Raw genomic sequence first — 26350 nt, forward strand, 5'->3', positions numbered from 1 at the left:
CAGAATCCCTGATGAAGAGAAGGAACTGAGGATGATTCAGACGGGAAATTTCCTCTCTCGCTGCGGCATCGTGGGGATGCATGGGGAAATAATTGAGATTGTCATGGAAACGGCAGTGCTTAGACGTGTGCGTGTGTGTGTGTGTGTGTGTGTGTGCAGAGGTGAGTGTGTGTCTGTCGACTTAGAGTTGTGGGGTAAATGAAGTGTGTGTAAAGATCAGTGATCATCAGAGGGTAATTTAATAGACTGTGTGTGTGTGTTTTCATGTGTGGAAGGTTGTCTGTGTCATCAGGGGTAATTAAGCAGAGTGTGTGATGTACAATTACTCTGTCTGGGTCAGAGGTGTGATACAGATGTACTCTGAGGCTTCTGCTGTCTTCAGGCTAATAGGAGCTTTTAAGAGCTCGCTGTGCTCATGTGTGTGTAACGCTACCAGAGAATGTGTGTGTTGGAACTACAACAAAACAAAGAACATTTAATGAGCGTTTCTGTTGTGTGTTTGTGAAGCTTCCTTCACGTTTCTGTGTACACAAGTAATTTTTCAAACTATTTTGAGGTCAGCTGTGTGGCAGCTCTAGACTTGTGAGATTATAGCTGTTTCAAAGAGCAAAAATTATTTGATTTTTTGCAGATAATTTGATACTTTGTTGGTTTTGATGCTCTCAGAGGGATGAATTCTTCTTGTCTGAAACTCCTCTGCCTCTTTTTGAGTAGAACTTGTCTTATGACCCAGTCGTCAGAAAACAAAGTACTCTTGTGTCTCTTTGGGGTCAGAAATGCAACAAAACTCCTGTTGATGATGTGATTTGAGAAAGTTTGAGCTGACTGAGCAGCCCTGAGTGTAGTTTCCAATCTGACTGTGCAAGTAGAAACTATGATGAAGGTTACTGTAATAATACTGCTGTAAAAGATAAACATCTGTTAGCTTGTTGTTTGTGTTTTAACCAATAAAAGTAAGATAAATATATGATCAACCTTCAGTAATTAGCAATCCCACGGTTTCCCGATGCGAGTGTGACGTCATTCCCAGCTCGAAGCTCCAACTTTTTGAACAAATCAAACACTGCAAAAACACAAACTCTTAATTATTTTTAGTCTGGTTTCTATTACAAATATCTTACTACACTTGAAGACAAACTGATCTCACAAGTAATCGATGTTTGTATTATGCTAATAATTTAATACTGATGAAAAAGTTCCACTGGCTGGTTATTTTACTTAAATAACAAGACATTTTCCCTATAGCTAATTATTACTTTTAATTACTTTTGACATATTTCATTTCGATATTTCAGCTGGAAATGTGACCACAGACACTTGGTAATGTTTTATGGTTTTCAGTGCAACATTAGCATCTTGTGATGTTGGAGTCTGAGCCTAGATATTAATGTTTACATCACTGGGATGATCATGTCCACGACGTAGATCTATTATTTTAATTACATCATTAAATCAGTCAGTAACTTCAGAGTGAATCGATGTCTGCACAGGATTTATAGATTTTTGCTTTTGCTCCATGCGAAGTTTGAATTTCTGTTACGGAAACTTAAAAAGCCAACATGTGGAGTAAAGGAGGAGGTAGATCATTCTGAACCCAGTTGTTATATGTAATGACGTTAAATTGCACAGAAACAATGTTGCCATGTTTAGCTGAGGAAACTTGCTCCTTCGACTCCACTTAAAGAGCTTTTATTCCACAGTTCCCACTGAGCCAGGTCAACGTGTCTATGGCATAAACACCTTTAACGGGCGTCATGCACTTGTGGCCGTCTGATTTAGAAAAAACCCAGCATGTAATTGGAAAAATGGCTCAGTTGGTTTGCTTTGTCATCCAAGAATAAATGCTAATCAGATTCAGACAGGTATTGTGGGAGTATTAACTTGTGCCAAACATTTTTAAACCATCTTTAATAATAAAGTTTGCTCTTTCACCGTTTCTTTGGTTTTACCAGTTTTTAGACAGGAATAGTTTAAACCTTTAAAGTAAAATCAATCATTAAGGGGCTTATTTGAAAAATACACCACTTCAGCTATAATAAAAGAAATTAATTGAGCTATTTCTGCACAACACCTCTCACTGTACATCTGTCATTTGTACTTCAGTTTGTTTTCTCTTCATGTGATTCATTTGTAGAACAAACTTATAGCAGCAATAAAACTGATTGTTTTCTGAATGTTTGGGATCCTTGTTCTGCTGATGAACCTGTTTGAATCGAGCTTCAGATGATGGACTGATGTCCTCATGTTTGACTCCATAATACTCTAATATACAGATGGATCAATGGCCGACTCTAAACGGAAAGTCCTGATCAACCCCAGATCATCCGTTTCATGTTAAAACACACAGTCATGTTCCAGAACAAGTTTTTGAGGCAGTCACTATGATGATCCAGTCATAAAAAGTAAACTTGCTCATATTTTGTTTTTAAGCTACAAAATTTCCTGCTTTGCACTTGATAAAAACTTGATTTAAATCTTTTTATACTGATGATGCTGTACAGAAGGTGAGCACAAGAATTTGTGAATATTTATCACAGTGTTTTATCTCTTTTAATTAAGGCACATGCCTTTAAAAGGGAAAGGTCGTGATGCGTAAAGGCTAAACAAACAAAAAGTAGTTTATCAGGAATTATTTAGTGTTTGTTCTGTGCTTCAGTGTAACAGTTGTCTTTTCAAACTTAAATATTGTTTTTTAGTTCTCTCCTTGGGTTTTGGTGCAGTACTTATGCCTTGTGAACAGATGTGGTTTGAATGATAATGTATTGATGGCTTCCCAAGGAAAAGATCTCCAGGCCTTCACACTGAATCTGGAAGCTGTATTTTAGATGCTGGAAGCTAAAAGAGGTGCTGATCTGTGACTCATCTCTAGTCTAAACCTGCTAATAAAATCCATCATATTTACACTTTTACATTTCACTACAGGGGAAGCAGTAAATGATAGAATATATTACAAAGTGTCCTGTCTCAGATTTGTATCTTTAAAGTAAAACATGTGGAAAAGTTGGTTATTTTGTTAAAATCCTCCCTCTTTGACACTTTTTTGCTCTCTCATATTTTTCCTCATTCTGTGTTTTAGTGTTTGGTTCTTAGTAATTTCAACATTACTAGACGTCCTTGACCAAAAGCAGCATTTAATTGGAGTCAGTCGTCTCTGTGTTGGTGTGAACTGACAGCCTGTGGTGTGTTTTCATGCCCCACTTCAAAGAATGAAAAAAGTGCAGAAAGAGGGAGAGAGGCGGAGAAGAAGACCCTCCGATTATTCAGATTTGGGTTTATTTTAGTTTTTCACGCCTCTCTCTGAGGCTGTTTGTCCGTCCCTCTCAGCCCTAATTCTTTCCACCTTGCTTCCCCACATCTCCAATCATCTGCTTTAGATTATCCCAACCGCTGTGAGTGGAGCCAAGAAGAAATGGGTAGTTTTCACGGGTCTCTCGCTCTCCCTCTCCTCTAATCTCCTCCATGTTCATGACACTAATACAGAGGCTGATCTAAGCCCTCCTGCCTCTCTCTGTGACATTTATCACTGTGCTTCTTAATGCAGCCAGCCTGCCTCTGTTGACGAGAAATAAGGATGACAAGCGTGGCCTATTTTCTCGCTTATGATAGGCTCCTCTCCTTTTGACTTTTTTAGGGGGGAGTATTCGCACTGAAGAGTGTTTACTAAAGTGTCTCTCGTTGACAAGAATTTGACATTAAACTTTGATCGTAAATCTGGCATTTGACTGTCGGCACTAAACTGGGATCCATTAGTGTCTTAGATTGTAATAAATGATGTCGGATAACGCCCTCATAAAGCCTGCATCTATTAAAAACATCACTAAACATAACATCCACTTTTGCCATCCTTGTAAAGCATTTACATGCTATATCCGGTTTTGATGGATGATAAGTGATGAAATTAAACATTAATGTATTCATTATTTGAGAGTGCCAATCAATATTTATTTTTCTTTGAACTAATGGAGTGGAGATGGGAAATGTCCACACATTGTCAGCTTTCCACTGATGTTTAAAATGTAATATTAAATGAATTGAATTTACACAGCATTTTTATGATAATGGCTCAAAGACCGTTTGCATATTAAGGCTGCGTTCACACTGCAGCCTGAAGTGACCCAGTTCTGATATGTTTGACGTAATGTGACCTGTATCTGATCTTTTCATGACAGTCTAAAAACACAGGCAGCGTCGGTCTGCTTTCTAACGCCCCACTCAACGTTCACATCGTCTTACATCTGCTGATTGGTAGGCAGCTTGTGGTTGAGATCGTTGGGTAAGTGCTCTTCTAAAGACAGAGGAATAAACTAGAATTGAACCCATAAGTTTCTGACTTCAAGACAGCTACCGACTGGCTTAGTGGATTAGAAACAGACGGCACAGAAATAACAGGAGACGACCGTCAGAGTGACTAGTTTGGAAACGTTCTCAGGGGAAAGTGGAGCTGAAGGCTAATTAATGGAGGGTGGGATAACTACAAAGCTAACAGGCTAGTTTCTAAGCTAACATCTGGACAATATGGCCTCTAGTCTAAACAAATAGCTAACGAGGCCTTTCTTTAAGCTAGCTGCATGTTTATTTTCTGTTCTTTAAAAGAACAGCTGGTTAACATTCAATTTCAGCTCAATTCAGTGTATTTATGTTGTGCTAAGTCATAATATGGACCATTATTTATGCTTATATTTGCCATCTGATATTCTTACAGTGTTGATGTTTTCATTTTTGCATTTTTTCTTGAGTAATCTTTTTGCAAAAAGAACAGCATAGGTATTGGAAACAAATAAACAAATAAGTGTTTCTGTTTAATTTAGGGGAGACATGATTGCTCCTCATTGCAGAAGATAGTTGCTTTATGCATAATTTTAGTTAAAATATCAGCAGTCATTAGGTTTTGTAGAAAAATGGAGAGAAATTCACACTGCTCCTGTGAGTGACCTGATCTATTGAAAAATGAACATGCCAGCTCTAATGACCTTTTTAGGTGCATTGTCTGTATAGCCTATGCAGAATAATGGACTTTTTAGCACTTGATTAACAGAAGGATGACAGCCACCAAAGGCCCTCTCACAAAAGGCAATTATTCAGCTGTCTCTCCGTCTCTCAGGCACTTGATAAATGCCACTAATGCCTAAAATATAAATGGCACAATAAAAATAAATATCACTTTGGCCCACATGTTGTGTTTCAATGCCAGTCTGTAAGTTTGAAAAGAGGGGAAAGTAGGACAGGAAAGTTGGATTCATCATTAGTACATTCTATCACTTCCATTGGATATAAACACTGCCTCCTAATTTAGCTATCGTATCCTTTCCCCTGAGCCCCGCCTTGCTCTCACAGCCGGTTTGTGTCATCCTGGCTTCATCTTCCCATCTGAACCGGTGTTTTAAAACCAACCAGCCCTCTCCTTTCAACTTTACTCTCTATTCCCTCCACCAAAAGCCTTCTCAGGCTTCCTCTGCTGTCCCTTTGCTCAGCTCCTCTCTTCTTTCATCTGTTTTTCCCTCTGCACTGTCAGAATGAACAATTTGCATGAATCACAGGCTCTCAATCCAGGCCTGGTTGTAGTGACATCCCCCTGCTGGTTTTGTTAGCATAACCACACTTTGCAGCTCCAGAGAGGCCATTATCCAGTGTCCAATGTGATGTCTCTGAAGGAAAACAATGTCATTCACATAATGTTGCTTCCCTTGCACATATACCCTAACGGCATCATTTCAGTAAACCTTAGATTGCTTGATTTGGCGTGCCTGGCTGTGTTTTCCAGGAGAGCTGGCAGAACCAGCAAGTCATTTGCATAAAACAAAAAGGAGCTCAGACTTGCTGCTGTTCTGCTCTCCTGTAATTGTACAGCTTCTCAAAGGGAAGTCTGCATGTAATTCAACTACAAAAAGAAAAAATGACAGTGTGTAATTGCATACTTAAAGCGGATGTGAAAAGTTTACACACCCCTGTTGCAACGGTTGGTGTTTGTGACGTAAACGATCATCTTGTAGCTAAAGCTGCAGCATGCAAAAGGGTTAAAGGGCAAAATGATCTCATTGTACATAAGAGCTGACATCAATAACTAGCAGAAGTTTAATACAGTAATGTAACAACAACTAAAACATTTCTCTTTCCTGAGTGGAAAAATCAGAAGGAAGTGGATCAAGAGGTCAGGCGGTTCTCACATTGTTATCCTCTATTAGTCATGTTCTGCATGTAACTAAATCTAATGTGTTCTACATTTGTACAAACTAAGAAGTTGGACGACAGAAACCTTTCTTCCAAATGTAATCATCCTGGTATGGCTAAAATCTCCCAACATGCTCAGGGGTAAAATGAAGATCTGATGAAACACATCGGGTTGTTTTCCAGTTAATTGACCTGAACTGTTTGTTATGGAACGAGGTGTTATGAACAGATCCAAATATAAGTCCGTTTTGACCCAAGTCCTTTTGGTACAAACGCAAAAGGAGGAGTTATTTATCTGAGTCCAAGAAGAGATGAAATTATAGATCAAGATAGTATAGTAATACTTTATGTACACACCCATGTAACCATGTTATTGTATCTTTTAGATTTTTTTTTTTTTTAGATATTTCCGCTGTTGGAGGTTTGTTTTATGTTTCATCAAACATTTACTTTCCTGAAACCTGGTGTTTCACTGGGTGGTGCTCACTGTATTCTCCACATGGTTGGTTTGACATTGTCTTTTAGCTCGGCATGAATCTGTTCGTCCAGATCCAACACCATCTGAGCCAGATGCTGTTTTTCTTTCTCAATCTACTGAGAATCCTCCTAAAACCTGCCTGGCTTTAGCCTTCCTGCAGTGTGGACTTGTACCTTTGTGTGCTGCCTGTCAGTGAGGTCTGGATGGGGTCCCAGGTTAACAGCAGGTGATCATTTTGCCCAATGGTTTGACTAGCTGACCAGTAGCGGTCAGATGGAGAAAGGCAGCGACAGCAGAGAACTGGACAATGAGAGGGGAGATGAAGGGCATGTGGAGCGGGTACAAATAGGAGAAAGGGAATTAGACAGGGTCAAACTGGAAGGGCTTGGGGATGTTAAACACTTTCCAGGCACAATTGTGCTCATTTCATTCTCCTCAATTAACACCCTCACCTCTCTGTTCTGGTTCTGCTTCTGTGTCTGTCTGTGTCGCTCTGCTGGACCGAAAACCTTTAATCCGTTTCAGAGACAAAAAATGAGGTCCAAAGCAAACCTGTGTTCGCTGATGTTGTACGCTCGACTTCATTCTTGTTTCAATATTCAACTGAAACATGAATGGAGAGGCAAACTTGGCTCACACCAACCCAAAGTTGAAAAGGCTTTACCCCCCTCCAGCTGCCAAAAAAAGCGGGGAGAGGGCAACAAAAGGGGAACCGACAGCTGGACAGACATAAATGTAGAGCAAAATGTCTGCAAAATGTCGCACAAAAAGCAGCTGGGAGAGTGAATGAGTCCCATTCAGCCTGATCCCAGCAATGACTGCACCCTCACCAAGGGATTACACTGAGAAGAACATTACCACACACTTGTAAGAGGATTGTAACACACGTGCTATCATCACCACTTACAATAGAAGAAGAACTACAGCCATCAATTCCTTCCTTTTTCTCTTCCTCCACTCACTCCCTCATTTCAACCCCTCCATCCCCTCTGCAGAAGCCTTGGAGGATCCGTCCAGTGCCGGCGCAGTGGCGGGCGCGGTCATCGGCTCCCTGCTGGCCCTCCTATTGGTCGTGACTCTCGTCGTTGTCCTCCTGACCCGCAGCCGCCGCCAACAGAGGCGGGGCTTCCCCAGCAGCGGGGACTCTGTGGCGGCGGGCAACGGAGGCAGCAACGGTTCCGACTACGGCAACAAAGCCCGCCTGCTATTCACCGGCTCCGGAAACGGCAGCAAGAACGGAACGGGGGCGAACAACAACGGGCCGGTGTACACGTACCGGGAGGGCTGCGACGCCACCGGGACCCTGACGGAGAAACCCAACAGCTACCACCACCACCTCCACCACGCCCCCGCCGGAACCCGGCCGACCCCCCATGACATCCTCCTCTGCGGTGAGATGGATGGAGCCGAGAGGAGGAAGTTCAACCTGGATGACAGCATCGAGGAGGAAGACGAGCGATACAATCGATTTGGAGGCGGCGGGAACGCGCTGCCTCCGGCGTATCATGCCCACAGAGGTCATGGCGGCGAAGCAGAAATGGATGTGTACCTCGACGACGACATGGAGTCCCAGAGGGACGGCTCTGTCATCTCCCGGACTGCCATTTATGTCTGAGGATGTGGAGAGGAGAAGAAGGGTCTGGAAATCAGAGGATGAGATGGAGGAAGTGAGGGAGTTAAAACAACTTCCTGTTCAGCACTAAAATTCAGATCGCCTCCATTAGCTCGACACCTACCTGCTTAAACTCCAACCTGACTGCAGAGATGCCATCAGTAATTTCCTCTATGCTTCACAGTTCCTGTATATTACTATCCAAGAGGACTACGAGAACAATAAAAACAGAAAGAAGTTGTTGTGATGCTTGTGAGGCAAACGTTGTGCGCTGTGGCTCAGTTTGTGACCGTGTTGAACTGTAACCAGGGGAGACCTGATTCAGTGTAAGTCAGAAACCTCAGCGGACTCTTGACGCTACGCTGCTTATCGCTTCGTTCTTCTCGCTTCAGCTTCGCTGTGTGATTATGTGCAGAGTGACTCCAGTGTTTGTACTGTAAACATGACCAGAAATCGCAACTAGAAACATAACAAACGTCACAAAATCACCCAGATTGATGTGAAATGTTCGTCAACTTGTTAACAGCTTCTGTGGATGTTGCTGTTGCTCTTGTGACGAAACCTGAACCTGAATTTATAAAAAAAAAAAAAACTCTGAAAGACTACACTTGTCGTCCTGGCAACAGTGAGAGACTACTTCTTAATCGCCGAACGATGGCTCCACTGGGGCTCGCTCCCCGCGACACCACCTGGTTTCCCGATGGGAGCCGCTGAAGTGCGGGGCTCCATGCTGAGTCACATGACAGACTTACCAGTGTGTGCTAATGTGTGGCTGGCTGTGGTGTTAATGATGTGCATCATCCGTGTATTGGGCGGTGTGTCACTGTAGCACAGTTGTTGCTGTTGTAGATGTTGTTGTTGTTGTTGTTGTTGCTCTTGTGTAATGGTGTTGATCTTGCCTGGGAAAAGATGCACCGAGAGCCTTGGGGGGTTTCACAAAGTTTCATGTTGAGTCTGTAATGACTCATTAAATGAATAAAAAAGTTGCTTTTCTTTGTTTCCAACTCTTCTTCCTTCATTTTGTTTTACCTTCTTTACTTTCTTCCCACTTGTTTTCTTCCTTAGATGACTGCTCAGTTGTTTTATGTTCCAGTTTTATGTAATAACAGTAATTTTTTTTCTATTTCGGCTCCGTGTGTCGAGTGAGATATCCGCCAGCATTGTTAGAGGTTATTGGATGTCATTTATCACTTTTTCAGGGCCTTTTGAATGTATTAGGGTCTTTTTCTGATTATTAAATATTCAAGATGCATTTATGAATATTAAAGAAAAGAAAATCTAACAATTTCTCACTTACACAATGTATGTTAGCATATATTTAGAAATATTAAAGATGTAATCTTACCGAAGGATTCCAGTGCAGTAATGAGCCACAACTCCAAGTTCAGATCGGAAAACTTTTTTGGTGACATTCGGCACACAATCACCGGCCTCTTTATTAGTCACACCTATTCAGTCGCTCGTTAAGACAGGAAGCAAATCTAATAAAGTGGACAGTAATTTGTTCTTCAGGATGTACTGGAGATGTGATAATTCAATATTAATCTGAAAAAAGTAGTTCAGGTAAACCTGAAAGGCTGAAGAGCTTTAATTAGCTTATAATTGCTAGCCTCAGGTGCAATATGATGCATACAATACAGATTTTATAAATATCCTATAAGGTTTAAGTGCAGTTTTAGATTAGATCTGTACACTTCTGAGATTTTTTATTTTTTTTTGTGACATATTTTCTGATTAACAAACATTGAAATGTTTTAAGACACAAGCTCTGCAGCTCTGATCGTTTTCCAGAGATGAAGCTTCGTGTTTTCCAGTCTTTGTGTTTCAGGCGTATTTGAAATGTTTTCCAGCCATTTTCCTGTTTCTCTTGAGAAATTACAAGTTGAATGTAGCAGTAAATAAAGCACAGAATTTATGTGAGAAACGTAATGCAGTAAGTCGAGACCGAAATCTCCGGAGATCAGGTGTAAATGAAACATTTCATTTGAGAAAACATTTTAATTAACAGCTTGTGTGAATCATTTTTATGTCACAGTAACGGTTTGCGACCCGTCCAGGAAAATGAAGACGGGGAAAAAGATGCTTGGAAGAACTTAGACTGGCTTTTACATGGAGGGAAGGTCACAACTGGAACATTTCAAGCCACAGAAAACTCATTAACTGCTCAGAAAAATTTACTCTAAACAGAAAATATCAGGCGGAAAGCCTGTTGTGGAAAAAAATAGGATTCACAACTTTTATTAAATGAAGACTGGCACAGGCAAATTTGGTTAAATGAAGTTTTAAAAAGGCATCAAGTATTTTAGATGCAGCACACAGTGTAAACTGCAGTCAAAATGTGACTTTGTTCAAGGTCAGCACCGTTTGTAACAGGAGAATCCATTGAAGCTGCCGTTAAAACTGAAAATGATCTGAACACACACTCTTTATTACAAGTTGTTTGTTGCAATTAACAAAACGGTGAAATAAAGGGTTTCCAAAACTCAACGTTACAAGAATTACAGAGTAATACTTACTTATTATGCCTTATATTTAACTTATCAAATCACTTAAGCAAGTTGGATATCTTTTCCAACTTCACTAGTTTTTTGATAAAACTGTTGATATCCCTTTTTTAAGCTTAATCGTGTTTAACGTTTGCCTCTGATGGAGAACATGACCATAAATAAGGGTTAACTCTCCAAACAACCTGCAGCGAGGCGTCAAATTTTATTACAATATGTCGTCATAAAAACAATAAACGTGATGACATAAAAATATTTCCAGCTTCTTCTTTTTGGTAACTTTTCGGTAACACACAAACACAGATACACCTCTTCAAACAGGCATCAAATGCATAAAGTATTGTGATTTTTATCACCCATCTGTACTCAGTGTTTGGAACTGCAGTGGAGTCCCGACTACTCAGACTTTTCTGTGGAACGTGACTCCAAGTTATTTATAGAAAAACCATTTATTTTTCTAGGTGCTGATTGGCTGAACGCTCAATAACAGAAATAAAGAAAACGATCAGTGTTAGGTGGTAGCGCAGGCTCCACTGTGCTTATTAATGCATATTAAGGTATGTTTGGTTAGAAGCATTTTTAGAGATCTAAAGTATTTTCTGTCCCTGTTCCCTGATTATCAACTATACTCACATTTCCCAACATGTTAATGCTCTTATAACAGAATGTGTAGAAAATAGTAAATATAACAGTTCCACCAATACAGTTTTTGAGTCTTTAAATATCATTATTGTCACGATGAATCCAGATGATGATGATAGATGAACGATGGGCCTGCCTGCTCTGGTACTTAATGCATCATGATGCCTGACTTCCTCACTTAGACCAGAAGAGTTTTGTTTCTCAGAACAAAAGTTTTTAAACATCCATTAGAAGAAGGAATGAATGAACTAAGTTTCAAATTTACAGCCTAGATTTCAAATATAAGACTTTTAATATCTTTTTAAGACCCTGCAGAAGCTCTGCACTTAAAACGGTTTTTCATTTGTTTCATCAGTTTCAACATAAAGAATAAGAGAAAAAAGGGAATTTCTAATGAATGTTTTGATCTCTCCCTTTTTCTATTCTCATGACCCAGTGTACTGTGAAAGAAAAAAAGTATTGTCAACATACTATAGCTGTTATTCTTCAACATGAACTGTAACTACTGTCGTGTGGGTTGGAAATCTGCAGTTTTGCCATTAAATCAAGAGCTGAAATGTTTGGATCTTATATTGATTTTTTTCTGTTCTAAAGGAAAGCTGGTTCAGCTCTTCCACGCTGAGCAGTTCCCTTGTTGCTGATTGATGTTGGACATACTGTGCAATCTGTTGTTCTGTAAATGAGACAGTTGTATCTGCTTTCTTACTAAATATTTCAGTGGAGACTCTGCGTACAGCCGCATCATTTGTCTGCACAAGCTGCCAATTCTGTTGAAATAACTTGCAGACAGCCATAGTGTAACTGCAGTTCTTACACATATTGTGTTTATTGTTTCCCTACAGAAAAAATGGGATGTGGGGTTTTTTATTTAGGACTCTGTTGGGTGCATCCATGCTCCAAGAATCACATTTTTCCAGCAAGTATATGATATCTGTCTGAGTATAAATTGAGAGAGACAGTTATTTATGTTTTGTTTACAGTGCTGTATTATATTTAAATGGAGATATTTTTGTTAGGGATATGGGTATATGTGACTATATCCAGCTCCTGGTCTCAGCGTTTTGTTTCTCCAGGGATTTCTAAAAGTAACATTAAACTGGGATCACAAATTTGGTGCCTAATTATTCCCAGAGTCTTGTAGCGTGGATGCACCCTCAGCGAGAAAAATCTTCATAGGTCATAACTTTTTGTTTCAGCACAACCCAGTTTCAATAAAAGAAAAGCATTTCAAAAAGACTCTGCAGAGAATCTGGTAATTAATTACGCTGCTCTGTGTTATCAGTCCATAAATACCAAACTGCCTCAACGTTCCTCCTCGCTGCACCTGCTCTGATTTGCTGCGTTTAGCTTCTTCAACAGACCTGCCACCGGGGCCTATTCCTGGTTTTGCAGACTCTACACAAAAACTGTACACTTGCTTCGTCACAGCATCTACAGTTAAATCCACCATCACACCTGGATGCTCATTATGTAACACAGCTCATACTGCACTGTGCAGTTTGACGCATTTATTTAAAGTAACACTGTAATATGCAATCTGCATGTTTATCTTGCAGTTTATTCTAGAGGCATTTCCATTACATATGCAAATACAGGTTTGTTTCTGCAAATTTCAATATTTAAAAAGTTAATTGATTTTATATATTCAGTTGAGAAAGAATGGATAAAGAGATTTTTTTTTTCTAAAATTCTGACTTTAATTTTCAGAATTGACTTTTTTCTCAAGATTATAGACTTTCATGGAACAAAGTCTGAATTATGACTTAAAAGTCTTTTCTAGACTTTTGTAAAGTCATAAGGTCAAAATATGAATTATATAGTAATTTTAAATTTTTTTTATATTTATAGTGTTTACTGAGAGATTTAAATAATGTTATTTAAAAGAATGATTAAGAAAAGGTTATGTTTCGTCCCGGAGAAGACAGCTTGCTTGTCATCGTTGTACAATCTGACTCTTTAATGTTTAGGATGAATCTAAATATTTTCTGAAATATTCTTTTAATAACTTAGCTTTACGATGATATTTTTCCTGAGTTGGACATGCATTCTTTCTGTTTCGGTGCCATTCGGTATCGGGGTCAGGCTTTTTCTGCAGCAATGACTGCATTCCTTCAGTGCATGACGGTGCAGAAGGGAATTCATGGTTTACTAGTCCATCTGAAGTATTTTCATGTAAAGTCCTGAGATGTGGGTCATAACCCAAAAAACAAGATTCTAGATTAAGCATCTGAAATGTGTAACCTTTGTATGGTCGGAAGTGGATAAGTTAGTTTATAGTAGGTGGTACAGGTCTGATGAGGATGGAATGATGAAGACTGGAGGGAAATTATATTTTTTGTGTCCTGATTTAGGATTTCCCAAAACAAACTGGAAGGGGTTGCTGACAGGAAAGATGTCCTGGTTTTCCTGCTGTTACCTTCTCAACAACAGGTGGAAACTAAAAACACAACTTTCTAAAGTGACATTATTGTTCTGAAGCTACTGTGCTTTATTTGACTTCTTGAGTTACAGATTAAGGAGCAATATTATGTAAAGCTATATGTTTTAGTTTTATATCATGTTATAATGTTATTCTCTCATCAAAAACACCTGGAGTGTTGCTTTGACTCTTCCATGCATGTTTGATAAATCCTTTACTTCAACCATCCAGCTCAGCAAAACACCTGGTTGGTCATTGCTCCACCTTCAAGACGCAGCTCCTCCTCTCACTTCCTCTACTCAGCTCCTTCAGACTAGCCAGCAGCAATTAGCAAACACCTGGTGGAACTGCTGAGCTCATTATAGGAACTACTTCTCAATGCAACACTGGAAAAACTTTGCTAAAGGGTTAATAAAGCAGGAGCTTTTGAAGAAACAGGCCCAATTTCAAGGTGTTGATTTACAAAGTTAAATTCCTTTTAAGTTATATTTGATATATGTAGCATTTTTATAACAACCGAAGGTAACAGATATTTGTACTATAAAATGGCACCATGTGCCTGGAAAATACATAATGCTGCCCCTTTAAAGGAACATATCACCTAAGAATCCAGTAACAGAATATAAAATACCTTTTGAATATATTAGAACATGTTTGATCTTTTTTTCCACACCTCCATGATTCCCTTGTATTGATTTTTTTTCTTCCCTTGCTGTTCCTGCGGCCAGCTGAACGCGGGATGTGATAATTACACGTCCCCCTCTCTGATCTTTAGCTCGCCGTGGCGCCTCATGTCGCATGTGCCGCTGGAGGCTTCTCTTATGAGCCTCACCCCTGTAGAGTCTTGTCCTTGTCTCTGTGAGTGTTGGCCCCCACTGCATGCAGAGCGCTCAGTAACAGGTCAGTTGGCTCTGTCAGAAAGGAAAAGGGGCCAGAAGGGAGGGGAGGGTGGTAGTTCTGCGCTCCATCTGGGGAATACCAAACAGGCCGGGAGAGAAAAGGAGACTTTCTCTTCTCAGATTAGAGACATGGAGTCTGAAAAAGAGCAGAAGCTGGGCAGAAACTGAAACCATTTCCCCCGCAGAGAGCATGAGAAGACAGCAGCAGTTAGCTTTTTTTGTGTTTAACCCACCTGAGACCGAGTGCGTCTGGAAAAACTAAGTTATCCGCCTCGGATCCAGGAGTTGGAGACGGCCAGATTTGTAACTTGTGAAGCCTGATCTGTTGCTGCAGCACAGACATGACAGAAATGTGAAAAGGAGCGAGATATTTTTCATGATGGAATTTACGGCTCTAACAACGAAAGCTGGAGGTGGAAGGGAAGTCTCAGGAGTATTTCCGAGCGGTATTCCGGCCCTCCACTTGGCGATTGGCTGCTCCTGCCCAACAACAACTGACAGTCCTTTTCAACCAGACCAATTAGTGAAAACAGGGCTGTCCTGTTCAGCTTCCCTCAGCTCAGCCTATCTGCGACAGATCTTTTTAATTGTAAAGAATGTTCAGCAGTTCTCTGGAGACTTTTCTGAAGGGGGGGGGCATAGAAAGGCGTTTTAAAATTCCCTCTCTCTTTGCTTCAGCTCCAGCGCCCAGAACAGGCTATTCCTTGCATGTTTAATTCAGCAGAAGACATAAAAGTGCTGTACATTATCTCTGCTTTGCTCTGAGGGGAAGGGAAGGAGGGAGAGGCTGGAAGAAGAGCCCTGCTAGCGATCAGGAACAACTTTTGTTGTAAATGCCATTAAAGCTGAGCTTCAGTACAGCCAGCAGGGAACTGCTTCCAGTTTCTTGAAAGGCTTTCACTGTTTTTATACTTTCAATCTTCTGAGCTGTGTGTGAATAATTTTTCTGTAATATCTGCAAATTCATTATTTTTTCTCTATCCAATTTAGATGAATGGCCAGTATTATGTAATATATTATGTAAAATCAATTGTTTTGAGCTTTACATCATGTAATAAAGTTATACCCTCGTCAAAAACATACCTAGAATGTTGTCTTGATTCTTTCAAGCATGTTTTAGAAATCCTTTCATCTCCATGGCAACCATTCAGCTGTGCTAAACACCTGGATGGACGTAGCCCCGCCTTCCAGGTGCAGCTCCTCCTCAGGGCTGCAGCTTCTGCCTCACAGAGCAGCTCTCCCCTCATGACTTCCCCACTCTGCTCCTTCAGACTAGCCAGCAGCGATTAGCAAACACCTGGTGGAACTACCTGTCTGCTGAGTTTCTACTGGTAAACATGTTGTTAAAGGGTTAATAGAGGACCAAGTCATACCTGAAGGTAATAATGACTGCTCAACGTGTGGATGAAACCTTTTCAGAGATTGGTTATCGATTCAGTGCAATTTGCCGACATCAGAAGGTTTTTTGTACATACAACAAGGACAAGGAAAGCATTTTCTAACCTGAGAAACTTTATGCTCACAAACAGTAGATGCTGTGACCTCAGTGGTCTTACACAGGACATGATTCTCAAGGCCTTACTATAAAGAATGTAATAAAGCTTTTTTATTTTATTTTATTTTTTCCATTCTACAATGTAGTGAAACATTAGCGTCAAAGTAGATATTTTTTTTTCATTTTTTTTCATATCAGAGCCTTCTTTCAGCTAGATGACTGACTATAGGCAGCTATAGGTAGGAAAGGGACATATCTGTACTTTTATTAAGTTACTATTTAAAACTTTAATATATTATGATACCAGTAACCAAAGCAGTTTTATTTTATATAAATGAATTCTCTTTTAAAGCCTACCTGGTTTTTGGTGCTCAAACACAAAATCTTAGTAATTTTGGTTCAGTTTTTAGTGCAAATATTTTAGCACTTAAGACAAAACTAACTTTAAAGTAACTTTTCAGCAAGAAAGCTTGTTTTAAGTAAATATTTCCTTAATATTGATGAAAACGTTCTTGTTCCACTGGCAGATTATTTCATTCATAACAAGATCTGGTTTCCTATGTTAAAGTGAAATAATCTGCCAGTGGAACTAATAATTTTTCATGAATTGACATAAAACAAACACGTATGTCTTGCTGAAAACCTACTTGTAAGTTAAATTTGTCTTCTTTCAAGATATTTTCACTAGAAACTAGACATTAATACTTGGTAGGATTTAATGTTTTTTTTGTAGAGTGTTTATCTTGTGTGACTGAAGATGCCTGTAATTTTTCATCCATACTGAATGAAATCTTTTTACTCATTTTTACGTATTTTCTTGTAAAGCTTTTGCTGTCACTACAATCAGCCAAAGATACAACAGATCAATGGTTCAACCTCTTATCTTTTTTATATTTCCTGCTTTAACACATTTTTATTCAGACAGCTGAGAGAGGAAATGGAGATTCCCCTCTGTTGCAGGGCGTCTGCAGCTCCCTAAGAGACAGAGGGTGAAATAAAAACAGAGGTTGTAAAGATGTGCTCCCTCAGCTCAGGAAGCCATTAGCAGTGATCTGAAGTAGCGCTGGTGCCTGTGTGCAGCAGGTGTTGTGGTGAGTTTGTTTTTGGTCTATCTGGGGGATTTGTTTGACCTGAAAGGGAAAACTAAGTGAAATCCACACTAGAAGGGAAACAAAGTTTTAAAAGTCTTCAAGTTGTAAATATTCAGCTAGAACCAAAAGCAGCATCAGCATTGGAGTCATCAAAACCACCTTGGATATTAAAGCTTTCCGTCTTCTGCTAATTTGATCAGAGTTAAATTGGAACAACAGTTTCTGTAATGCTGGAGAGTTTTTGTCCTCAGGTTATTTTTACGAGCTGCATATTAAATATAAAAAGATCTGCAGTGTATTTCATGCTTCAGTTAAGAAAAGGTGATCTTTGCTGTTTTACAGACGTCTGGCGGTTTGTTTAGATGCTATTGATTCTGCAATAATTTATAAAGCTTCGCTGAACCCAAACTATTAGCAGATACCCTCCACACTTATTGGAACCAATTCCCTTAATAGTTTCCCTGCCTTGAATTGCAAGTAGGACAGCAGTTAGTCTTCTCCACCAATATTTCACAAGACTGAAGAACACAGAGGGGCTCTGTGACCATTCTTTGTGAAATCTCTCTGTCCAGTCTTCTCTTTCGCTCATCCTGAGGGGTTTCTATAGGATTCAGGCCAGAGGTTTGAGACGGCCATGGAAGACTGTCAGCTTTGTGTCTATTAAACCAGCTCTGGGTTTACTTGGCCATATGCTTTGGCTCCTTATCCTGCTGAAAGCTTTTATTGAGCAGGATCATTGGTAGGTTTCTGGCAGACTTTATTTAAAGAGGAAGTACTATGCAAAATTCCCAATTTGCACGTTTTTGTTCTTCCATTTGGGTTTCTACTGCTTCTAAAAACAGCCTAAGCACTAAAAAAAAAAAAAAAAACCTGAACAGTTTTTGGCAAAACGTTAATGTATTTTGGTGTCTGGAAAATGAGCCATTTCATAAACCTCCAGAGTGCAAGTCCTCACCTAACAATGTGGGCGTTGTCCACCCGTAACCTAGCAACCCAAGCTGAGCTTTGACATGTTAGGGTCAGCTGGTTTTCCTGCTGTATGCGCTGTACAGTGGCTGCTGGAAAAGTGTTTGATTTACCATCCAGAATCCACTTCTTATTGGTTGTGCAGAAGGCTGTACTTCTGCTTTTCAAAGATGTAAGGGTCAACACTTACCTGCCTTACTTGGACAACGTTCCCTCTTTTGTTTCGCATTTTCTTACTGGAAGAATTTGATCTATTATTCTGAGATGCATTAATAAACCCTGAATAGGTAAAAATAATATTGTTAAACAATTTTGTTAAAAACAATAATTTGAAGCTTGCAAAAAATGATAAATATCAAGAAATCTTTGTGTTCAAAACTATTTGTACCAGCTCTGTTTATGTTTGCACCTCTACCTTCTGATAGGTTGAGATTTTACTTCCTGATTTAATCACAATTCCCAACTAGCAGATACGGTTTATGTGCAGCCCAGCAAATCTGAGTGACCTTTGACCTCATTAGTGCAGCTGCAGTAAAGAAACCCTGAAACATCATTAAGGTTTTATTTGGGGTCATGATTTCAATATCTTATTTTCTACAACATTGAAGTGTGAGAGCGCTGAGTGTTTTTCGGTGCAGCGTTTCTCTATCTGAGTCGGACTTGGCTGGTGGTGATGGAGGGAGAGGTCGCCTCTCCCCGTGTTTGGTGCTGGAAGCCATGCCTGCTGACACAACAGGCACAAAACAAAAACAGCAGTACGGAGTTTAACCGACAGACACAAAGCTCCTTCTGAGCTTCTGTGTCTGCAAGCTGATTTTAATAGAAAATAATCATTTGCATCCCATTTCATTTCAGCAGATTCTACTTCCTGAACTGTTAGAAAGGCAGAAGCCAGAAGGTTTGCCCTGCAGTCCTTCCATCCATCACGCTCTAATGTCTTCATTTACTTGGTTCTTTCTAACTGAAACAATTAAATTTTAATTCACTCCTCATTCCTAAGGCGTTTCTTTAATGAACTGGATCTAAGCATCCCTTTGTATCCTTTCCAGAGTGGCAGATAGTTAAACCATTCACAGGATCCTGTACATGGCACAGCATCAGCCGATACAATCAAGGCAGCTGGAGAGGCCTACTTTCATCCGCACTAATTGACCTTAACGTTTGACTCCTGAAAAAAGCCGATGAAGACCTAATTTGTTTGTTTTGCCAGTGCCTGCAGTTTTAAAGCATTCATCTGCTTGGCTGTATTTCTTCCTCCCTTCATGACCTCAGCGCTCTTTCCTGTGTTCGGCGCCCTCCGTGGTGATCTGAGAGGATCTGTATTCATGCCAAGAAGATTTCTGCATTCTTTCAGCTCTGATATAATTTTAGATGCAATAAACGCTTCTTGGTATGTTTTGATGCAAGTGTAATTATAGATTTGCTTTAATTCAAATGAGAGACTAAAGATTGTCAACTTCCAGATGTAAAGTCTGGGATCGGATTGACCCCGTTGGTAATTTTCTTCCATTTGAAAGCAAAAACTGCTTTCAAATGGACGTGCATTTCTTTCTAAAATGGTTACTGACACCAGTGGGCCTGTCACAATATGCAATAAATCAAATAATCTCATGATCAATTAAAACAAACTCAATCATTTCCTTTTGTTTTTCTGTTTCTACCAAAACTTGGATAATATGACTTCAGTCTGTTGGTTTAGTCTCAACTAAACCTTTTTTGAAGGACCGTTTTGTTTACAGATATTTTATTTGTTGTTTTTGTTTATTTGTTTTGGATATTTAACATGTCTTCTAGTCCCAGTGTTAAATGTTCATTAGAATTTAAAGGTCTCAGAACAGTAACGTAATATTATCACAGTAATTTAATGGACAGTTTATCGTCCAGTGAAATTTGTCATTGTGACAAGTGTTGCTCGCAATCAAAGAAACCATCCCAGTCAAGATCTGTGAAATAATGTGAAATGAGACTTTAAATAAGTTCAGAATATGTTCTATCAAACTTAAATACTGCAGAAAATAAGCTTTTCCTCCTTTAGCATTACAGGAATCTAATTAATGAGTTACTGCAACCTTTTTTCCAAAGCTTAAGTTCCAGTTAATGACATTTTCTACCTTGTTTCTGCTAATTTTTTACGCTTTACTTTGCTTTTGAAAATGCTTTAGTGCTACACTCCTAAACCCAAAATGACCAGTTTTTCAGTAGCAGTTTGGTGAAATGACGATTGCCTTTCACTGAGCAGAAACTCTTTAAGTGCTGCCTGACATTAATTTCTTCCAGCCCCAGATAAGGAGTAGACAGAGCTCTTTTCTGGGTGACAGATTTTGCAGCTCTCTTAGCTCATGCTTTTTGTCTAACGCTGCACTGCATCAGGGAAGTTCAGGTCATCGCTGATGATCGGTCAGATATTCGGTGGTCGTGCTGTTTTTCCTGCTGGGAAAAGTGTTTTTCACGCCTGAATGAGCACATCACTTTTTGTCCGAGAGCAGAGCATATACCATAAATCTGTGTGTGAGCGCAGGTTTCTGAAGTGATACGTTTATTTTTTTCAAACATCTTCCACCTTTATGGTCGAAGCAAAACGCAGAACAATCCTTTAATTTTAATCAGCGAAAATCAACAGATTTACTCATTCAGCTGTTTTTAAATGTTTCTGGGTGTGTTTGGATTTTCAGAGCAATCAGTGTTTGATTGCAATCAACAGGTCGGTGACACCTGCTGGAAGTTTTTCTCGCTGCAGGTTAGGATTTTTCTGTTTTTGTGTTTTTCTTTTTACGTCACATTAGACCTGTTTATTATGAGCAAGAAAATTGTTGGAGTTTATGGTTTCCTTAGGCTTTTTGTGTGCTTTATTTAACTAACCAACAGTTTTTATAGGCTGCTAGTTTAACTTGGAGGCAGGTTTCCTATCCTCTTTTTTAAGTATATTTTGTTAAGCTGAAAATTTCACTAAATGTGGAAAAAGTAAAAAAAAAAAAAAAAAAAATTCAATTGAAAGATATTGTCTTTCTCCCAAAAGGAAATCAGATGTTGTTGTAGCTCATATCATCTAAGTGTCTTCAAAGAGCTATTGGGAGGAAGGATCTCCAGTAGCAGACAGTCCTGCATCTCATCTGTAGAGGCCTCTGACTGAAGTTTACTGCCACTTATCGGTATGACACATTTTAAATGGAAAACTTGGAAGGCAATCTCTTTATTTAATAAGTCAGTTTACAATATTATTACTACATATGAATGAAATGTTAACATTTAGAGTAGAGGCATATATTACTTTAGTCTAATATATATCGTAATATAATCTTGAAATTGTTTATCTTTCAGTGCAAACAAACATCTATTATTTTTGTTTGTGTAATATTGACGTTTCATATCTGTGTCTGTATTGAACTCTTTATTTCTGGCTGTTGAAACTAGTATGTGGTGCATAAATCAAAATGCAGCTTTAAAAAAGTGATTTAGTTTTTCTTGAACATTTTAGCGTTATTGGTTTATTGATGACAGAGTGAGATAAGGTTTGACTTTAAGCTGGTTGGTGCGATCTCATTGTTTCCGTCTCCATGGATTATCTGCTATGTGAACTTTCTGGTTTTGCTGCAAAGTTAAGGTGAATGATGTTTGCAAAAGTTGATCAGAATCATGTCTTTATTTTAATCAATGATCAGGATCAGCAGATAGTTGGTTCTTAAGTTATTTGGATAATTTTGTCTATCCAGATAGTTTGCTAACTGCAATCTATCCATTTCAAATAAAATTTTATCCTAATAAGGTTATGCCAAAATCAATTTAATCTGTTCCAATTATAAGTACAGGAAATAAAACTCTCCTTATAATTTCTGACCAGTTTTTTGCATGTCTCCATCTGAATTTCAACTCTTTATCTGTGATAAAACCGGAGGTCTTCTTCACCATCACTTTATTTTTCCCTCCTCCTTCAGATTCTGTATTGGATTGAAGTCAGAACTCTGACTGGGCCAAAATATCAATATCAAAAACATGTTGCTAAAGTCGTCTAAATGTTGTCCGACAGAGATGTGGATAGTTTGGTGTTTAGCTGTTGCTGTTTGGAGAAGAAGTGTCAAACTCAATTTTACTGGTTAGTAGAACATTTCACATGAAGCCTGACCAGAGCTTGTTAGCCAAAGTCCATCTCCCACCTTGAGTCTGACGTACCTGAGCTCGTTATCCGGCTGCTTCACTGATCCAGCCTGTCAGTGATGCTGCAGGTTTAGACCCTGAGCCTGGAATCATGACGTTTTTAATCAGTCACTGAAAATCTGATGCAATGGAGGTGATGCAATGGTTTGCATGTGCTGGTTGTACGAAAAACTGCTTCATAACAACAGATGTTTGACATTCTTCAAAGGTTTATAAGCTTTAGTCTGAGAAAGAATAATTTTCCTTATTTTCCTGTGTGAATCCAGTGGAAGCCTAATCAGAGTCTGTGGCTGTGGTTGTTATCAGGGGATGAAACTCCGTCCTGCAAACTGGAAAACATTAAGCTGCTCAGCACAGCAGCACAGATTGCTGCTGGAATACTGAACACCATCAGAGCTTCTTATTCTTCCCCCAAATATCTCCAAAGCTTATTGCCGTCCACTTTACGCTGCACATACGTATGAAAGAGGGACCTTTTAAAAGTAAGAATCATTATTTGTGTAGATTTTTTCCCTCTCCATTTATGACTTGTAGTGTTGTGATTGAAGCTACTTCAGTGTTGTAGTCATCGTAAGCCACTTTGGATAAAAGTGGTTTATGTGAAAACCTTCTGGCAAAACAAATTATCCCACTTTAAATCTGCAGAGAGGATATTTCTGGAGGCACACGGTATAGTAATCAGCAGATTGAGTTTGCAGCGAAGTTAGCAGAGGAGAATCTGCTGGTTTTATTTGCAGTTCAACCGAAGGAGAGTCAAATTCATTCTGCAGACTGTAGAAGATGCATTTTTATTCTTCAGAATGAGACTGAGACTTTTCTTCTCCACTGAGATGCAAAGTAAACAATGAATCTTAATTAAGTTATTATGCAATTAAAACATGTTTTATTGCATCAAAATGTTTTTTTTCTGAACAATTATCAGTTTGAGTCGTGAATGTGTTTTTTATCTGATTCTCATCATATTGAGGAAAAAATGTCCTCGTTAAATTGCTGTGAAAATATGGAAACATGTAAAAAATTTACATCAAGTCATTTTCACATTTTATAAAGTAGCATATAAAGATGGAAATATGTGACAGTGGTGATAAGTTATACTGACGGGTATCAAAGCAGAGTGGAAAACCAGGCGCCCAAATTTGATCAAACCACCCCGAAAGTTTGATTCTTCCAGCCATTCAAAGCTGGAAGCGTTAATCTGCATAATCTGACTAATCCAGTCCATTTTCTTTCAGGATTTTTTAGTTGGTTCCATAAATTACAGCAGTTTTCCAGATCCTGCTGCTCAGACAGTAATCATGTGAATGAAAGCTGTCCAAAAGCAATGGCCAATCACAGTTAATCCATGATTTCATAACATTTCTGTTTTTACTCAGTCAGGTTGGTTTGGGAAGCTTTCTTCCAGTTCTTCCTTTCCCATTCTTTGGTATTATAAATTATTAAGATCTGTAACATTTAACTATGACATAAAAGCGAAAACAGGAGAAATCTGTCAGGTGACAACTATATTATTATTTTTTTTTTTCAGAGTCATGTAATTTTATTACCAAAGACATTCAGTGTTGCAGAAATAACCTTTAATATAAGATAAGGGACAGTTTGCTAATTAGAAATTATTCAATTACTTCTCTTTGTCATGCAGCATGTGTCAGAAGATGAAGCTGCTCCCAGAGTAAAAAGCCCCTCCAGCCATTTTTGTCTCTCTCCTGCTGGTCAAAAGCGAGCTCTAAAAGATAATTGAAATCGTTTTGGATTAATAAATGCACCACTAGTTTAGTGGCTGCAGCCATTTATTGCTGTCTGGAGGTTTAAACCCATCCTCTCTTTCCAAATCCAATTTTTTTCCAACTGCACTTTTCATATCAGCACCAGCTGTTTCATTCTCTCCTGGTTCCTCCTTTATTCTGCTTTCTGCTGTCAGGAGAATGAGAGAAATAAAAAAAAACACAGCAAAGGGAAATGAAGGAGGGGGAGAAATGATGATCAACATTAAACATAACTGTTACCATTTTACATTTTATCACATTATTTCAGAGCGGTCAGTGTGAGGAAATAGATGCCCTAGTTTTCTTATTGCCTCTTTATTCTCTTACTTAAAGAAATAATTTCTTTTTTATTATCAAGAGAGTTAACTGATATTCAAACGTTTGCTACTCATAAATTATTCACCTTTAAACTTTTCCAGAAAGTCTTAAAGGGAGGGAAATGTTGGCTGGTTGCAAACTGGATCGTCAAAGTGATATCCAGCAGTAATATGAAGATTTGATGGTTTTCTGATATCATGCAGTCAGAGGAGCCAAAACCTCTGGAGCCTGTTTCAGATGCAACATCTTTGAAACCACAATCGTTTTCATTGGACAAAGATTCATAAACGGTACTGAAGAAGTCAATGTAAAGCTTTATGAAATATAATAACCTACCGAATATTGCATCCTTTGCAATTGTGATACTATTAGACAAATTGATATTTTTGTGGCAATTGTGATTTAAAGCTTTAAGTACAATTAGTAACTTTAAAAATAAAACCAGTCCTGAATGGCTGCCGTCTGTCCTGTTTATGTTTGAAATGAAAGAGATTCATCGTTTCACTGCCTCCATCTGGTGCTGCATTAACCATTCACATCATTTATTAATGCAGAAATAACGTCTTGCATATGATTCCTCAGTTACATCCTTTACTTCACTCTGTTGTTTACAATATTTACACCCAGTTATCATATTAATTCGTTTCCTTATTTGACAGTAAATCAAGTCAGTTTAGAAGGAAACGCATCTACAGTCACTTCTGTTCATGAGATTTCCACAAAACCCCAAAACTATTGTTACATTAATTACATTTTAATAAAAATCTGTCAAAATCGTTTAAAAATGATTAAAACATGTCAGCTGAACTGCAAATCAAAGCAAACTGTACACACCCACACACACACACTCCAAACTCCCTTTTCTTTTTATTTTTGCCTGAACTGGAGGTAAGAACTCTGTTTAATGTTTTCCTCCCACCTGAGGTTGTCAGTGAGGAGCATTCAGGGCAGAACTGAACCTGCAGACAGGCTGCAGGGACTCAGCAGCTCCTCAGAAGGACGGCCGCGGCTCGGCGATACGAAGTTTCCAGCTCTCTGTGGGGAGGCAGACAAACTCTGCCTGCAGAAAAAGGCTGAGGACCCCTGCTTTGACAAAGAAGCAGCTTTTCTTAAAGAGTGGAACTTTTTTAATCCTAAAGTTTTCACTTCAGTAACACGATCAGCATTTCCAGGGGTCTGGATGTCGCCCTCTGTTGACAAAGCTGCAGTTAAAGGGGACATAATATGCAATATTCACATGTTGCATGTTTTTATATTTTCATTTGTGTTTCAGTTGCTTCTAAAAACAATAATGGGAATAAGTTAATGTGTTTTGGTATTTGGGAAATGAACCATTTTAAAAGCCTTTCCAAATGTTACATCACACATGAGCAACCTAAGGTTAGCTAGTGTTACTGCTTTACAATGGCTACTGAAATAGTCAAGTGTTTGGTTGTTGACTTACCAACCAAAAACCACTTGCTGCATTCTCATTCGTTGTGCAGGAGGCTCCACTTCTGCTTTTCAAAGATGTACAGTTTTATAATTGTACATCTGTTTGCAGCCATATTTATGTGTGAAAACGTTGTTAGGGGGCGTGGCCTAAAGCAGCTTATTTTGATTTAAAGTGACAAGACGCCCTAAAACAGCTCAAATAGGCAGAACTGATCCGACTCATTACCTAAGAAGGATTTTTTGAAAAAAGACAATGAACGTGTTTTGTATATGATGGGTCACCTTTTACCTCTGATTCTTTATTTGTTCCATCTTTCTTAAGAAACACATGGTGCCACATCACACTGATGAGTAAAGGAAGTGAATTTATGGATTTATGCACCGTCACATAAATACTAAACCATTTTTA

At 38.9% G+C, this 26350-nt stretch overlaps 1 protein-coding gene across 3 annotated transcripts in view; it reads left to right on the forward strand.

Moving 5' to 3' along the window:
• pvrl2l (PVR cell adhesion molecule related 2 like) overlaps window positions 1-26350 on the forward strand; it is a 325881-nt gene that overhangs the window by 192626 nt on the left and 106905 nt on the right. Inside the window, exon 7 of one of the 3 annotated variants that reach the window (XM_015029895.1) lies at window positions 7642-10471. The exons of the other annotated variants lie outside the window; for them this stretch is intronic. Within the exon in view, the coding sequence (XP_014885381.1) occupies window positions 7642-8261 (620 nt within the window). The 3' untranslated portion in view covers window positions 8262-10471. Of the gene's footprint in view, window positions 1-7641; window positions 10472-26350 lie in introns of those variants that run through there. 3 annotated transcript variants of the gene reach the window in all.

Source organism: Poecilia latipinna, unplaced genomic scaffold (assembly GCF_001443285.1).
Source record: "Poecilia latipinna isolate Pla-1442-1.1 unplaced genomic scaffold, P_latipinna-1.0 Scaffold166, whole genome shotgun sequence".
Lineage (NCBI taxonomy): Eukaryota > Metazoa > Chordata > Actinopteri > Cyprinodontiformes > Poeciliidae > Poecilia > Poecilia latipinna.